The sequence below is a fragment of the Prionailurus bengalensis genome, chromosome X (genome assembly GCF_016509475.1).
Source record: "Prionailurus bengalensis isolate Pbe53 chromosome X, Fcat_Pben_1.1_paternal_pri, whole genome shotgun sequence".
NCBI classification, from domain to species: domain Eukaryota; kingdom Metazoa; phylum Chordata; class Mammalia; order Carnivora; family Felidae; genus Prionailurus; species Prionailurus bengalensis.
The window spans coordinates 125,546,180-125,564,791 of NC_057361.1; the positions used below are offsets into that span (position 1 = coordinate 125,546,180).

At 35.7% G+C, this 18,612-nt stretch overlaps 1 protein-coding gene across 1 annotated transcript in view; it reads right to left on the bottom strand.

Moving 5' to 3' along the window:
* The window catches only part of GABRA3 (gamma-aminobutyric acid type A receptor subunit alpha3), a 380,473-nt gene that overhangs the window by 71,947 nt on the left and 289,914 nt on the right, over positions 1 to 18,612 (bottom strand). The window contains exon 7 of the mRNA XM_043571691.1: positions 6,129 to 6,272. Within this exon, the coding sequence (XP_043427626.1) occupies positions 6,129 to 6,272 (144 nt within the window). The remainder of the gene's footprint in view (positions 1 to 6,128; positions 6,273 to 18,612) is intronic.

Consider the following 18,612-nt stretch of genomic DNA (forward strand, 5'->3'; position numbering starts at 1 on the left):
CACAAAAGGCCCCGAATAGCCAAAGGAATTTTGAAGAAGAAGACCAAAGCAGGAGGCATCACAATCCCAGACTTTAGCCTCTACTACAAAGCTGTCATCATCAAGACAGCATGGTATTGGCACCAAAACAGACACATAGACCAATGGAATAGAATAGAAACCCCAGAACTAGACCCACAAACGTATGGCCAACTCATCTTTGACAAAGCAGGAAAGAACATCCAATGGAAAAAAGACAGCCTCTTTAACAAATGGTGCTGGGAGAACTGGACAGCAACATGCAGAAGGTTGAAACTAGACCACTTTCTCACACCATTCACAAAAATAAACTCAAAATGGATAAAGGACCTAAATGTGAGACAGGAAACCATCAAAACCTTAGAGGAGAAAGCAGGAAAAGACCTCTCTGACCTCAGCCGTAGCAATCTCTTACTCGACACATCCCCAAAGGCAAGGGAATTAAAAGCAAAAGTGAATTCCTGGGACCTTATGAAGATAAAAAGCTTCTGCACAGCAAAGGAAACAACCAACAAAACTAAAAGGCAACCAACGGAATGGGAAAAGATATTCGCAAATGACATATCGGACAAAGGGCTAGTATCCAAAATCTATAAAGAGCTCACCAAACTCCACACCCGAAAAACAAATAACCCAGTGAAGAAATGGGCAGAAAACATGAATAGACACTTCTCTAAAGAAGACATCCGGATGGCCAACAGGCACATGAAAAGATGTTCAGCGTCGCTCCTTATCAGGGAAATACAAATCAAAACCACACTCAGGTATCACCTCACGCCAGTCAGAGTGGCCAAAATGAACAAATCAGGAGACTATAGATGCTGGAGAGGATGTGGAGAAACGGGAACCCTCTTGCACTGTTGGTGGGAATGCAAATTGGTGCAGCCGCTCTGGAAAGCAGTGTGGAGGTTCCTCAGAAAATTAAAAATAGACCTACCCTATGACCCAGCAATAGCACTGCTAGGAATTTATCCAAGGGATACAGGAGCACTGATGCATAGGGCCACTTGTACACCAATGTTCATAGCAGCACTCTCAACAATAGCCAAATTATGGAAAGAGCCTAAATGTCCATCAACTGATGAATGGATAAAGAAATTGTGGTTTATATACACAATGGAATATTACATGGCAATGAGAAAAAATGAAATATGGCCTTTTGTAGCAACGTGGATGGAACTGGAGAGTGTGATGCTAAGTGAAATAAGCCATACAGAGAAAGACAGATACCATATGGTCTCACTCTTATGTGGATCCTGAGAAACTTAACAGGAACCCATGGGGGAGGGGAAGGAAAAAAAAAAAAAGAGGTTAGAATGGGAGAGAGCCAAAGCATAAGAGACTGTTAAAAACTGAGAACAAACTGAGGGTTGATGGGGGGTGGGAGGGAGGAGAGGGTGGGTGATGGGTATTGAGGAGGGCACCTTTTGGGATGAGCACTGGGTGTTGTATGGAAACCAATTTGTCAATAAATTTCAGAAAAAAAAATAATTAAAAAAAAAATAAAAAATAAACTACAGTATAGTATAAACATAACTTTTATATGCACTGAGAAAACAAAATTCACTTTACTCACTTTATTGCAATATTTGCTTTATTTTTCTGGTCTGAAACTGAATTGGCAGTATCTCTGAGGTATGCCTGTACCTCATACTGAGGACTCAGAGCATTCAGAGAGAAAGCTACTCATATAAAATATCCATGGAGTATGGGTCTTTCTCTGGTCACCTTTCAATTAATATTCTGGACCTCACATGGAGGAGCATATTCAGAATTCAGAAAAGAATGCCCATAATTTATAATCACATGAGAATAATACACATATATGTGAGAGAATGGTATTAATATGGTTCCTAAATCAAAGGGCATCAAAGGGTGTACAGTAGAAAGTCTCCCTCCCATAGATGCCCCCAAACCACCATGTCATTTTTCCTCCCTTAAAGTACTACAATTAATAGCCTTCCAGGAACATTATCCATATACCAGTATATATCCCTAACTGTTCAGTGTTCTATGCTTTGCTTTTTTTTACTCAACAATATATCCTACAGATATTCCCACTAAATGATACATCAAGACTTTCCTCATTCCTTCCTATAGCTGCATAGTATTGAATTGTGTGAATGAATTTAATACATTAAATCACCTCTTTACTGATGTGCATTGTATCATGTTTTCAAAAGTAATTAGAGATGTAATATAATTATGTTTATAATGACTCTATTTTCAAATAAAGTCACTGAGGTCTTGGGAGTCAGGATTTCAACATATCTTTTGAGAAGACATAATTCAATCCATAACATCTGCATTGCCAATAGTGAAGGGAAAATGATATGCTAATACACTAATACTTGGAGCATGAACTATTTAACCTTTTAAAGTGGTAATTTGTCAATATGTATTAAAGCTCTAAAAGTGTGTCTACTTTCTGAAACAGTAATCTCAATATTCTGTCTATCCTAGGCAGATGAATACACAGGGACAAAATGTGATATAGAAAATGAAAGTCTTCACAGTGTTGTTTGTAGCATTAAAACAAAGAAAAAATACCAAATAACCAGTTAAATGGATTATTATAAACATGTAAGGCTATTAAAATGAAGAAATTATTTTATGGAGTTTCATGATGAAATGCTAAAGTTCCCAGTGATAACAACACTTATTATATCATTGTCAAGAATCTGTGGGATTGGAGGGGTGATTTTTAATTTTCTTTTTAAATTTAAAGAGTACCTAAATAGCATAATAATTAATATCTATTATAATTGTTTAAATATTTATTTAACTATTTATAACTAACAAGAAGTAACAAGTGTTGGCAAGGATGTGGACGAAGGGAACCTTAGTGCACTTTGGCTGGTGGGATATAAATTGGTACAGCCACTACGGAAAATAGTATGGAGGTTCCTCAAGAAATTAAAAATATAACTACATATGGTCCAGCAATGCCAATTCGGAATATTTATCCAAGAAAATTAAAATACTAACTCAAAGATGAATGTACCCCCATGTTAATTGCAGCATTTTTATAATCAAGATGATGTAGAAACAAACTAAGTGTCCATCAGTGGATGAATGGATAAAGAAAATCTGCTATACACACATACAAATATATATATACATACATATATATGCATTTGTACAGTGGCAGTGGAATATTATTCAGCCATAAAAAGAAGGAAATCTTGCTATTTGCAACAACATGGATGGACCTTGAGGGAATTATGCTAAATGAAATAAGTCAGATAGAGAAATACCAATATTGTATGATCTCACATATATAAGGAATCTAAAAATAAAAAGAAGAAACAAGGAAACAAACCAAGTTCATAGATACACAAAACATATTGGTGGTTGCCAGGGACATGGGAGGGGCAGTGGGTAAAATGGGTGAAGGTGGTCAAAAAGTACAAACTTCCAGTTATAAAATAAATAAGTCATGGGTATGTACTGTACAGCATGGTGACTATGGTTAATAATACTGTGTTGCATATTTGAAAGTTGCTGAGAGTAGATCTTAAAAGTTGTCAAGAAAAAAAATTGTAACTATATATGTTGACAGATGGTAACCAGATTTACTGTGATAATCATATTGTGATATATGAAAATATTGAATCATTATGTTGTATACCTGAAACTAATATACTGTTATGTCAATTATATCTCAATGAAAATATTACTAATTTTTGTGAATGTTTTATTTGGATTTTGTACATTCAGTGACAAGAAAATATGCTTATAATATAAAATTAAATTAAAACAATATCAATAGTATAGCTCCATTTATGTAAAAACATGTGAAGGTAACCTTCTTAAAGGTTGTATACCAAAATGTACAATAAAAAAACAGTCAATGGTGGAAGAATATTTTAATTTCCATATTTTACTGTGTATTGTATTTTTCCTGTCATGAATGCACATTGCCTGTGAGATAAAGACTAAATAAACAGTGGTTTAACCAAATGAAATGGGAGTTGGTGCTGCTTGGATAGCTAAATGATGAATCTCAAAAGTTGATACCATGTGAGCAGTGCTGAGGAAGGACTGGGAAGTAAGGAGAGCCAACAGATGCAACAGGGAATTTTATTTCTTCAGAGGTAGACATCCTGGGGGAGGTGTCTTGGGCCTCTAGGGTCCCTCTGGGCTTCTCTGAGCAGAGCCATACTGCCCGTGGGCACATACATGACCTCCTCCAGGATCCTGGGTCCTCTGTGGACACAGCTCAGGTGGGAGGGAGAACAGGCATGCTTTTTGGGTATACTATCACAGAAGGGAAGTCCTAATAGCAGCTGCCAGGGCTACACAATTCAGATGCACCTGGGAACAAGACAATGGCTTCTGCTCAAAAACATTAAGAGGCACCATAGGACAGAAGGAATTCAGTGTGCACATGTGCACCTGTGGGTGCTGAAGGCCGCACTCCTTCCCTCTGGAGAGAGAAGAACCACTGTCCAGGTCTGGAATACCACCACCCCCCCAACACACACGCCACCAAGCCCAGCTGAATTGCCCTTGGCCCCACCTTTCCATAGGGCCCTAGGAAGGGGGTTTCAAGCACCCTAACAAGGCCTGTGCCCAGTCCACGGGTCAGGGCATGTAAATGTAGCAGCAGGTCTGCAACTAGTAGGTGGTATTTATATTAAGATCCAGATTCAGTGAGAGCAAGCCATGTTGGGGAGGTTGGGCAACTGGCCCCAGACCACATTTCAATGCTTCCACATAGGAGGCACAGCCAGAATCTGAGCCCCAGGAGCATAGTATCCCTGCACAGTAGTAGACCTGTGAAGGCATAGAGTGCTCCTTGGAGAAAAGTAATGAGGTCCAGGTGGCCTGGGGACACCCCCCTCTGACACTTGCACAGTTTCTCCAAAACTGGGCATTTTGCTCCAGCAGCTTACACCTGCTGGAGCAGGAAGACTCTTCGATCCGGGCCAGCTACATACATGGTGCCTTGCCAGCTTCTCAGCCTAGTCCAGCCACGACCAACACCATGGGCCAAACTCCAGAATTCTCTCAGAGGAGAGCAGCCTACATCTTTGTGGCCCTATACTCTCTATACCCTACATTTATTACTCTGAACCAGTTGCAGCCTCTCCAACATGTCATATTTTCAAATCGATACCTCGGTATTGCCTTTCACTGTAATAGCCTTTCCCCACACCAAATTCCAAATGTCTAAATCCTGTCTCAAAAGATATTTCAAATTCTTCTTTATTTAGATACCTTTCCCTGGTCCTGGAGTGGAGGGAAAACAGGGCACAGACAAGATGATATACTGTAACATCACAAGGAGAGGGAACAATGGCCAGATAATGAAATAAAATGACAAAAGTACCCTAATCCATTTATAATTGTGGATTCATATCTTTCACCAAGACAAGTATTCCTGCCCTTGGTAGCAAAAAATATTGTTAGCTATGTGAGCCCCCCAACTATACTCCATTATGCCAAATACCTTAAGCTTAGCTCAGATTCAAGGTGCCTTCTTCCTTAGGCCCCGGGAACTTGTCAGTTTCCAAATAGGATTCAAGGCTACAAAACAAGTCTCTAGGTGCAATTTATTAATATCCAAGGATTTAGCTATTAAGAGGACCTGACAAGGTTTGCCAGACAGACTTGTTTTTGAGATGGGCGACTCACTTAAAAAAATAATTCCATGGCTCATCCTTAGACTTCTTGGCTGTGTACCTGGTTTCTCCTGGGTTATTAATTTGTCACCTCAGCATTGGAAGAGTTGAGCAATTGTCTTCATGAAGCCTTTAGGATCAAAGTTCAGTTTTCCCACCATCATGGTTTCCCTTTGCCTTCTCTTCTACCACAGTCCAGCCCTAATGCTTTGACTTTCTAACCCACTCACCAAGAGACAGGAGGGCATCACAATTAAAAGCATTGTTCTGGGATCCAATCTACCTGAGTTCAGATCTTGGCTCTATTACATAATGTGACATGGGACAAATTACTGAATATTTCTATGCCTCAGTTTCCTTATGATAATAGTACCTACATCACAAGACTGTTTTGAGGATTGCATGTTATTACAAGGACTTACAATAGCGACTGGTATGTGATACATATTACAAGAATGCTTATTAAATAAAATAAATAAATACCTGTACTAGACCGGATTATCTCTGTCCCAACAACATGGCCCAGCAGGTCGTACTGATTCAGGCGGGAGCCATCCTGTGCTACTTCCACAGATTTGTTCTTCCCAAGAGTCCACGAATAAACCACTTCAGCTGTTGTATAGGCATCTAAGGCAGAAAAGGGTCAAGAAGAAGTTGAAGGGAAAGGAAAATAATTATCTTTAATACTAAACTTGTATGAGATTTATACATCCATCTAGTAAACACTCATTGAATGACTACTATAGTTTATGCTGGGTACACAGAAGTGAACCCAAAGTGGTCTGTTCTTTCAATAACTCACCATCTTCTGGACTGACAATAAATTGTTAAACTTTTCCTTCTCTTGGAGGGTCAACAGTAGAGGCAAGGGGAGGAGTAGCTAAAATATTATCTGATATAGATGTCAAAAATTCAAATGCCTGCAGGAGCTACAGGGGTATCTTACATAAGTAAATCAGGCTATTTGGGTGATGGGCATTGAGGAGGGCACTTGTTGGGATGAGCAATGGGTGTTGTATGTAAGCCAATTTGACAATAAATTATATTCTTTAAAAAGCCTGTCAGAAATATAATAAAGCTTTTTAAAATGATTATGGGGTGAGCATATGAGATAAGGTAAAAAATCATAGTAGGAATATTTTAAATTAAAAACATGAAAACTTCCAAATTAAAAATAGCCATAATTAATTATTACAATTTTATTTTTTATTATTTTTTAATGTTTATTTTTGAGAGAGACAGAGAGAGAGAGAGAGCATGAGCAGAGGAGGGGCAGAGAGAGAGGGAGAAACAGAATCTAAAACAGGCTCTAGGCTCTGAGCTGTCAGCACAGAGCCTGATGTGGGGCTTAAACCCATGGACCGCCAGATCATGACCTGAGCTGAAGTCGGATGTATAACTGACTGAGCCACCCAGGTACCCTATTGTAATTTTCTTTTAAAAACTATTACCATTTTGATTTCAAAACAGAAACCTGCTTCCTTTTCTTCTGCACCAAGATGTTAATGTCAGATTTTGTATTTGGAATTCCCACATTGAGTATGGAATTTAGTATGGATTAGTTTTAACAGAGGTGTGGGCAAGAGAAATGGTGAGAGACTAAGGAGTGAGGTTATTTAGTTTAAGTCAGTTTCTTAAAGGAAAAGAGTTGCTCTCTTTCCAGACACAGATTTACTCTTTGTACAGTGGGTTTAATTTTGGGGGCAAGCACCTTGCCCTAACTTAGGCACCTAGGCTCATAAAGAGAAACTGAAACATACTGTTCATCAATTTTGCCCAACTTTTGAGCTGTTGTTGAAGTCAGTTCGAGGTCTCCAGCTCCTGGTAGCAGCTTCTGTCTCTATAATATGCTCTATTTAAGCCTTTTTACCACAAAGCAAATAATTCCTAGTGAATCTACCAATGAACAAACATAAATTTGTCTCTATAAAACTTTGCAGCATTGGATATACATTTCATAAATCTGACATTAACACTCAAATGTACTAATTGTGGTCTGCTTATATTATACTTAGGAATTTTTTCAATATACCCAAGTAAAGCATTTTCTGATTTGCTTGTAATGGGCAAAAGCCAAAAATTTCTTCATTCACATCAAAATTCTCAATGTAATCATGAAAAAATACATATAACTCTATAGTGTTTTTTATATCTGTTCTCTCATAAGCTACAAAAGAAAATGCCACAAGAAATCCAACTTTCCACATAATATGCTCTGTATGTGGCCTCAGTCATTTATTCAGCACCGAAAAAAATACTTCTAGTTCAACATATAATTCTTCTGCAATAGACATTCTTATAAATTTGGCATCTATAAAATATTTTGGTACCTGGGAATGTTTGTTGCTCAATGTATTAATTGCATTTCCCAGCAGCAACACTTAGTGTAGGCATTCAAACACAAAACCTGTTGAACTTTCAGTCTATGTTTTAAGGTTAATTAAGATTTCTATTGTACATCTTTTTTATATATCAGTTATAATTCTCTATACCAAATTGCATGATGTTAATACCTGAAGTTGTATTTCTTCAACAAAGGCATACTTTGTATGCATAGTAAAGATGTAGAAACATTCATTTCTAGGTTTTTTTTTTTTTTTACTTTTTGAGAGTGAGAGAGCAAGTGGGGGAGGGACAAAAGGAGAGAGAGAGAGAGAGAGAGAGAGAGAGAGAGAGGGAGGGAGACTTAAGTAGGCTCCATCTCCATGGTCAACATGGAGCCTGATGCGGGGTTCAATCTCACCACTATGAGATCATGACCTGAGCTGAAATCAAAAGTTGTACACTTAACTGACTGACCCACCCAGGCACCCCAAAATATTCTTCATTTCTATAAGGAAATGCAAACTCCCCTATATGTTTTGAAACCAGTCCTCTCAGTCTTTTTTCCTTATGTTTTGACAGCTACAGGTATAAGAACTATGTCACATTCCTTTTAATTCTACTAGCAGCTCTCAATTCTACTATATGTAAAAATGCAAGCGAGTTGATTAATGGCAACTAACATTGGACCCTTTTTCAGGAAGAGAGTAAAAAGTGATAGAGATTTGGGGGAATGGCAAGCATATGCCCATTAACAAGAACAACCACTACTCAGCCGATTGTGGCCATGTGAGAGTTTGAGACCAATGTCACATCTTCTGACTTCATAAAATTATAAAAAAATCTTGGGATTTATGTGACATCTCCCAAATTTCAAATCATTGCAAATAACTTTAAAAGTTATGGGGCACCTATGTGGCTCAGTTGGTTAAGCATCCGACTTTGGCTCAGGTCATGATCTCACAGTCCGTGAGTTCATGCCCCGTGTCGGGCTCTATGCTGACAGCTCAGAGCCTGGGGCCTGCTTCGGGTTCTGTGTCTCCCTCTCTCTCTGCCCCTCCTCTGCTCACAATCTGTCTCTCTCTCTCTCTCTCTCAAAAATAAATAAACATTAATTTTTTAAAAAGTTATAAATACTATATGGATCAAACAAATTAAAATTTCAAGCTACCAATTTGCAACCTCTGGTCTAGAGATCTCCTATAAATGGCTATGGTCTTTTGTGATTCAGTCTTGGAAATGGAAACAAAGCATCTTCTGATGCCTATGGGTATCTAGGGTTCCCAACTTGAATTATAGATCTTTAAACTATTATCACCAAGAAGAAAGGGAAATCCTCTTCTTAGGATTCTTCTCATTTCCTTATTTAAAATTTATAAGACTATTAAGTGAAGACTATCACAAGGCCCTATCTTTTCATTTTCCCCAGTGCCTTCCATCTGTAGTATATATGCTTGGGGTTCCACTACTCCTAAGCAGAGAATCACCTGTATATTTATTCTTATCTTTGCTGTTCAGGTGGTTGTAACTCTTTATGTTTATAGGACAGTGCAATCAGTGTTCTGCCCAATATACTCAAGAGTTTGACAATGTAAAGACTAGACCAGGTCTGTTCAGGGAAAGAGTAGGGGATAGAGATATTTTCCACCCCTAAGAAAGAAAAGGAATTTCTTGGTAGATCTCTTAACTTCAGCTGAGTACTTTGAGTGGACAATCCTGAATACTAGCCCTAAAAATCCTAGCAGTTCTAGTACAGATGTGACAATAAAACATGCTGCTATCCATACCTTAGAAATGTCACCGGGCCCAGAATGTCAACTTGTTTTAAGCAAAATGTAATAGTTTCATTTCTTTGGCAATAATATACAGGAACAGAGGGATTTATAGGGAAAAAATTATCTTCTATGATGGAGGTCAAAGCAGGAAAGGCATGAACTAATAAAGGAAGAGATGAAAGAATGAGAAATAAATTCAAAAAATAAATTGAAAACTACTTGATTATTCACAGCCTAACCCTGTAATGGTAAACAAAAGTTAAAGGAACCCATGGTGGTGGTGGTGGGGTTGGGTGTGGGGATGGCACCATTGCTTCTGCTCAGAGTGGACTTTTAGGGAAGGATTCATAAAGTAGATAATGCTTAGAAGATGAGACCACCTTTAAAGGGTGAAATGACACTCATATCAAAAGAACAACACAGCAAAGGCAAAAAGCATACAGGAACATCAGTGTTAAGGGAATTAATGGTACCCCTCGATTTAGACGCTAGAGAGAAGCTGAGGTAATATTTGCCCTAATTGCCCACACTAAGAAATGAGGGTTTTAGTTGTGGATGTGCCTCAAGTAGAGAATGACATAGCAAAATGTATGCTTATGAAAGAATGCCCTTGCTGCAGTATGGATAACTAGGTGGAAATAATGAAACTAAAGCTAAAACATCAGGTAAAGGCCTTCACAAATTTTGGTGTAAGTGACTCTTAGGGCATAACAGATGGTAATTAAGTTTAATTGAGTGAGATAGAGGAGATTTCAGAGGTAGAACAGATTATAACTGATAGCTTTTCATGAAGGTTAAGAAAGGAAAGGAGGACATTTAAGGAAGGATTCTACATGACTCTAAGATTGTAGCTTTTGCAAGTTGTAGATAATGACGAAATTCATTCACCTAGTGAGGAACAGAACTCTTCCCCTTTAGGTCTTCTCTTTCTTCCCTCCTTCCTCCATGCCCCTTGGGCTCCTTTAACCTCTCAGCTTCTCTCCCATACCTTTCTTTTCTATCCTTATTTCTCAGTTCCAATAATTCTATTTTCATGGAGGAGCAGGGGTAGAGTGTGTGTGTTGGAGGTGAATGCTGCAGAAAGGATATCTACCACAATATTGGAACTATTACACCCCCAGAATGGCCCCCTCAACATATTGTATAGGCTATGATGACACAAACATTTCATTCTCTCTTTCTGTTATTTGAGCCTTGGTATGTGTTAGGCTCCAGGAAAATGGGAAATAAAAAACAATCCTGCCACAATGGCACTAAGAGAAAGCATTCCCTTTGAACTTATCTTGTCAGAGACTGATTGCATGCTTGACTGATCAGTCAACAAATATTATGTATTATATTAGACATATAAGGCACAGAGCTGGGGAGGGGTTTCATTAGATACAGTGATCAGAGAAGACCTCTTTGGGGGAGTGGTTTTTAATCTGAAACCTAAAAAATGAGAAAGAGCCAGAGCTTGATGGGGAATATTTTAGGCCAAGAAAACAAGTACAAAGGCTTCTAAGTAGGAAATATCTGCACTGTTCTATGAACTAGCAGAAGGTCAATGTAAAGGAGAGAGCAATATAAGATGAAGTTGAAGAAGTATGTAACAATCAGAATACAGAATCTAAATAAACCAAGAAAGGGAACACAAAAGGTTTTAGAGAAAAATTAATCAGTCAGTTTGGGCATATTGAGTAAAAATATAAGGATTCTGATGAACATAACAACTACAGCCTAAGGTTGGTATATATGAGACCAAATGGAAACAGACATTGTATAAATTTATAACTAAAACAAATACTTAAATTCTCAGGACTTCAAATTATCTGAAATGGTAGGACAAGTTATAGCTACTACTTACTGGACAAATTTTAGATTTCTAGCATGGGGGATATGTGTTTCTGCATCTATTGTGGTGATCATGTGGTTTTTGTCCTCTATTCTACTAATATGGTGTATTACATTGAATTTTGGATATTAAGCCAACTTTATATTCTTAGGATGAATCGCACTTAAACATAGTGTACAATCCATTTATAAGTTGCTTCATTCAGTTTGCTAGTTTTTTGTTGAAGATTTTATTATTTATACTCATAATAAATATTTTCCTTTTCTTGTGATTTTTTTAAAAATCAGAGTAATAATGACCTGATTTAAGAAGTAAAGAAATGTTACCTCTTCTTCTATATTTTGGAAAACTTTGTGAAGACTTAGTAATAATTCTTCTTTAAATATTTGGTATATTTCAATGGTGAGGCCATTTAGCCCTGTTTTTTGTTTGTTTCTTTTGTGTTTTGTTTTGTGGGGGGGGGGAAGTTATTATATTACTAATGTAATGTCTTTGTTATGAGTTCAAAAACAATTTCTATTTCTTCTTTAGTCAGTTTCAATAATTTGTATCTTTCTAGTAATTTCTCCATTTCATCTCAGCTGTCTAATTTGTTGGCATACAGTTGCTCATAGTATTCCTGTATGATCCTGTTTATTTCTGTAAGGTAATAATTTCCTTTCTTTAAAATTTTAATAATTTAATTCTTCTTCTTTTTTTGGCTTGGTCAGTCTAGCTAAAGGTTTACCAGTTTTGTTGATCTTCTCAAAGAACCAACTTTTAGATTCTTTGATTCTCTTAAATGTTTTTTCTATTATCTATTTCATTTAATTGCCCTCCAACATTTATTATTTTCTTCCTTCTACTTGTTTTGGGTTTAGTTTGCTCTTCTTTTTTCTAGTTTCTTAAAGTAGAAAGACAGATTATTACTTTCTTCTTTTTAATATATGCTTTACAGTTATACATTTCCCTCTGAACATTGCTTTAGCTGATGCATTCCATAAATTTTGGTATATGGTACATAATTTTCATTTATTTCAACTATTTTCTAATATCCCTTATGATGTTTTCTTTGACCCATTCTTTATTACGGAGTACACTATTTAGGAGTGCATATGTCAGCACATTTGTGAATTTCTCAAATTCTCTGGTTTTTCATTTCTAATTTCATTCAATTGAACACACTTTGTATGGTTTTAATACTTTTAAACTTATTGAGTATTGTTTTATGGTCTAATATGGTCTAACATATGGTCTACCCCAGATAAATGTTCCATGTGCTCTTAAGAGTAATGTGTATTTTGATGTTGTTTGGTACAGTATAAATGTTAGATCTAGTCAGTTTATAATTTTGTTCAAGTCTTTTACTTCTATGTTGATGTTTTCTCTAGTGATCTGTTGAAAGTGGAGTAGTGAAATCTTTAGCTATTACTATTATCTATTTCTCCTTTCAATTCTTTCAATTTTGCTTCATGTATTTTGGGGTTCTGTGGTTAAATACATATATCTTTACAATCATTATATATTCCTGATGGATTGACTTTTCTGTTATTTCAAAATCTTCAAGGCTTCTACAGAATGTGGAAGAAATGGATGGCAATAGGACTCCCTGATTTTACTGAGAATAAGTACTTCTCTTGAATAATACTCCTTATATTGGCTGTGAACCTTTGGAGAGAGTTTGGAGAAAGTTTATTTTGAAAAATTTTTACAATGTTCTGATTGGTTTTATGGAAGAGATTTTCAGAAGACCTTACTCTACCATTCCAGAATTGTTCCTCATTAGAGATATTTTTCCCATTGTATTTTTTTCCATTATTTAAATTCCAGTATAGTTAACATAGAGTGTTACATTAGTTTCAGGTGTACGATATAGTGATTCAGTAATTCCATACATCACCCGGTGCTCATCACAAATGCACTCCTTAATCCCTATCCCCTTTTTCACCCATCCCTCACCCTTACTTCCCCCACTAGTAACCACCACTTTGTTCTCATTAGAGATTATTTTAAGACTAATTTCCACTGCCCACTTAATTTAAGAATTTAAATTACTCTTTTCTTCTTGATGCACTCTCTTTGGATTCCAGGATAATATGTTCCAATAAGATTCCTAATACTTTACCTGTCTTCTCCTCCATATTTACTGTGTTATTCTCTTCTCTGTAGTCTTTAAATGTTATAGTGACTGAAGATACAGCTCTTGATACTTTTATCTACGTACAGTCATTTCCTTAGTGATATCCTCCAGCCTATGGCTTTAAATGATACCTAAATTAGATCTCCAGTCATCTTTTCTGAACACCAGGCTTATATTCCATATAATCAGCATCCAGAAGCACTATTTGTGTCCCTGTTTAAGCACAGCCTGCACCATGGGTAACCACTATCCTGACTATTGTTTCTATGTAGGAATTCCTTCCTGGCATTTATTAGAAAATTTATATACTTTCTGAATATCAAATACTGATAAAAATAGTTGAAATGAGCAAAATAGAAAAAGTAATATAATTCTCCTGTAAGAATTAAAGCTTAACAATGGACATACAAATATGACTGATTTGAAGGAATCTACTAATGTCAAGTTAAAAGCAAGAGCAGGAAATGCTGGCACATTGAGTAAAAGATTATGAAAATTCCACATATCAGTACAGGAGTATATGTTGATCTTATCAGTTGATTTTGCTTATTGTATATATATATGTTTGTGGCCCTGTATTCTGGTAATGGTGAGTCTTTCTTACAAATTATACATTAATAAGTCTATATTATATGCATAGCATAAAATATACAAACTCTGTGGGTGTGATTTCAAGAATAAGTTTGAGAAGCAAAGTAAACCCTTAAATTGGTAATTTTGACTTTTGATTCTGTGTAGTGCTGCTTACCTTGCTAAGAAATAAAGAAAATCTTGTTGTTCAAACAGTATATAGTAAGATTTGCTGGTATTTTCCAGATTTTGACTATCTTTTATACACTACTGGTCTTTGCTACTACTTCTAAACTTACATTTCTTATTTATTCAAAAAAAATTTGGATATTCATACTAATGACTAAGGAACATAAAGAAGGTTGGAAATATTTTATGAATAACATTTAATGTGTAAGATTTTTAGGAATTCCAACTCCTATTCCTGAATCCCATAGTTTAATATGTTAGAAGTTTGGGTATATTATCAATAGCAATGTTAGATAAAATATTAAGGACTTCTTAATTTTTTTTTACTGTTTATTCATTTTTTGAGAGACAAATGGAGAAAGAGTGTGAGTTGAGGGGCAGAGAAAAAGACACAGAATCCAAAGCAGGCTCCAGCTCTGAGCTGTTAGCACAGAGCCCAAGCGGGGCTTGAACCCACAAAAACTGGGAGATCATGACCTGAGCTGAAGATGGAGGCCCAACCGACTGAGCCACCCAGGTGCCCCATATATTAAGGACTTCTAATACCACAGATTAATTCTGCCTGATATTGTATATGATATAAATGGAATCGTGCACTATAATACATTTATGTGTCCGGCTTTTGCTCAGAATTAAATCTATAACCTCATCCATGTTGTTGAGTGTAATATATCTGTCATTGTACAGTATTTTATTGTGTGAATATATCATAGATTTTGTATCTGTTCTGATAGATATTAGAGTAGTTTTCAGTTTGGAGCAACTAAAATAGCTCTGCTATGAACACTCATTATATGCTTTTTGGTAGATATAAATACTGATTTATGTTTAAAAATATACTCAGGACTAGAAATGCCAGGTTCTATGATATGTATATGTTTAGTACTAGTAGAAACCACCAATTTCCCAAAACTTTTGTACAAATTTACATTCCTCTTAACAGTGCATGAGAGTATAGTTGTGTTCCATATCCTCACCAACATTTGGGATTAAGGAAGAAAAATTGAAATTCCTAAAAATTTTATACACTATATGTTATTCATAAAACATTTACAACCTTCTTTTTTTCATTTTAGTTATTCTAGTGGGTGTAGAATGGTATCCTCTGGATTTTAATTTGTATTTCCCTGATGACTAATATAGTGGATCATTTTATATGTGTGTGTGATTGGGAAAGTGTTCTACAAGGTGCCTATTCAACACTTTTTTTTCTATTGAGGTTTCTGACTACAAAACAGATGAACATAATGGAGGAGAAACAAAAATAATATGAAAACAGGGAGGGGGACAAAACAGAAGAGACTCATAAATATGGAGAACAAACTGAGGGTTACTGGAGGGGTTGTGGGAGGGGGGATGGGCTAAATGGGTAAGGTGCACTAAGGAATCTACTCCTGAAATCATTGTTGCACTATACGCTAATTTGGATGTAAATTTAAAAAAATAAAAAATAAAACAAGTTAAAAAATAAAAAAAATAATTATGGATTTGAGTCATTTGTCATGTATATGCAATACACATATTTTCTCTCACCTTGTGACTGGCCTTTTTACCATTGTCTTTTGATAGACAGAATGTATTAATTTTTAATATATTCTAATTCATCCTCTTTTACCTTTGTGATCAGCGATATTTTATGTCCCATTTAAGTAATCTCTACTTCTTCAAAGATCATGAAAATATTCTCTTATATTTTCTTCTAAAAAATTATTGTTTTACCTTTCACCTTTTCACATTATATCTACATTCCATCTGAAATTTATTTTTGTGCATGATGAGAGATAAAAGTCAAGATTTCTTTCTCTCTCTTTCCTTCCTTCCCTCCCTATCAGCCTCCCTTTCCTTCTCCCTTTCTTTCTGCTTTTGGACTTCTGTTATGTCCCATTAGTCTATTTGTCTATCATTCCAATAATAATACCTACAGCTTTAGAATATACAGGTAGTTTTAAAATTTTAAAATAAGTCTTGATATCTGGTATTAGATTTGATTTGATTGTAAGTTCTCTAGCTTTATTCTTCTTCTTCAAGATTGCCTAGCTATTTTTTACACTTTTACATTTCTATATAAATTTTAGAATCAGTGTTTTCTTTGTATTTGTCCTCCTTAGTGCTTACCAACTTCTTGAATGTTTAGATTGATAACTTTAAAAATGTTTGGCCTGAATGTAATTATTACTTTTGCTCCTTTCTCTCCATTTTTCTTCCGCAAAATTACACATTACAACGTATTTTACTGTGTCCTATGTTTCTTACTCTTTTCTGTATTTTTGTGTCCCTGTGCTTCAGTTTTGCTATTTTCTGTTTATCCATTTTTAAATTCTCCAATCCTGTCTTCTGCTTGTTAAATCTATCCATTGAATTCTGAATTTTGCATATGTACTTTTCCATAAGTAATTTCTAATCTGTTCTTCTTTATAGATTCCAATTTTCTGCTGAAATTCTGTTTTGTCTCTTTTATCTCTTATATTCATCTTTTCTCCTTTTCCTCGAACATATTAACCATAGTTTTTGTTTTTTAGCATAGTTTTTAAAAGTCCTTGTCTACAAACTCTGATATCTGGGTCGCCTGTTGACCTATTCTATATTCCCCCTCCCCCTTTATTTATTTTTTGTTTTGTTTTAAAATCTTGGTTTTAGGTCATATAGTCCTGTCTATTGGTATGCCTAATGATTTTTTTTATTGAATTCCAGACACTATATAATAAAATTGTTTAGTTTTCAGATGATGTTAACTTATACCAGAGAGGCTTCATTTTTTCCTTTTCTAAGCAGATAGTTTAGGATAAACATTACCTTAATCCTATAAGAGACTGAGTTGGGTTATAGTTTTGGTTAAACTTGATGTATGTCCCTGCTGTTCCCTTGTAACTAGGACATAGCTTCTCTGGGGTTGTAAACTGATAGCCTAGCATGCCTTCTTTTTTATAGCATTGGGAGACTATAGGAAAGCCAGCTTTACATTTCAGAGGTTTTCATATTTTTATTTGGCCTTATGATTTATGCATATTCAAAAAGTCAGCAATTGTATTGACAGGGACATCGGCCAAGAATTTGAGACCTTCTAGATCTCTATTTTTATCACTTTAGCTCTGTGTGCCAATTAAACAATTGCTTTTTTTTCCCTATCATCTAGCATCAGCCCTATGCCTAGGGCCAAACATGAATTCTAAGCTTCAATCAATGGCTAGAATAGACAGATACCATAAAGAATGAATAAGCTGCAGGTCACAAATTCATTTATGAGAGGTTCAACCTTTTCTCCAGAATTTTTGTCTTTCAATCCTCATTGCTTCTACAGTTCTAGGTTTTCTAGTTATTCATGAGCCATTATTATTTATTATATGAATTATTGCAATAACCTTTTAACTGGATTTCCTTCTTCTAGTCTTCCCAACTTATATTTTAACAGAGTATCCACAATTATTAAAACATAAGTCAGATAATATAATCATTTTGTTCAAAATATCCCAATCACTCTTCATTTTCTCTCAGCAAAATTCAATGCCCTTTAATGTCCTAAAAGACTCTAGATGATCTGTCTTCTTCTTTGATCTCATACTCTCCTAGTGCTTTTCCCTTTACTGTATCTATATACTATACTGAACACTTCAATCTTCTTTGAAGAAGTCAGATACTTTTCTGACTCAGGGTCTTATCCACGGTTGTTCTCTCTACCTAGAGCACAGTTTCCTCTAATATCTGCACTGTTAATGCTTTTACCTTCTTAAAATCTCTGCTCACTTTTTCAAAGAGGCCTATGCTGAATCCCTACTTTAAATTTCAGTGTCAACACCTATCTTCCACCTAGACATGACTAATTCCCCTTATTCTGCAAAAATTTTAGGTCTTCCCATGGTTATTTTCAATTTACAACATACTTTATACTTTACTTTTTAATCCATTTTTTATTTTATCTTCCACCATCACTCTCTCCTCTATAAAATACGCTCCACAAAGACAGGGTCTTTGCTTTATTCATGGATGTTTTCCAAACTCTTACAATAGAGCCTGGCACAAAAGAGACAATCTATAAGTATTTGACAATGATTGAAAAAATATGTCACATGTAATTACTTGGGTCTTCTCAAATGCTCTTTCTACTTTAAAATACAGAGTTAAATTTAATTTAGACACAATCAACACAGACCTTGATATATT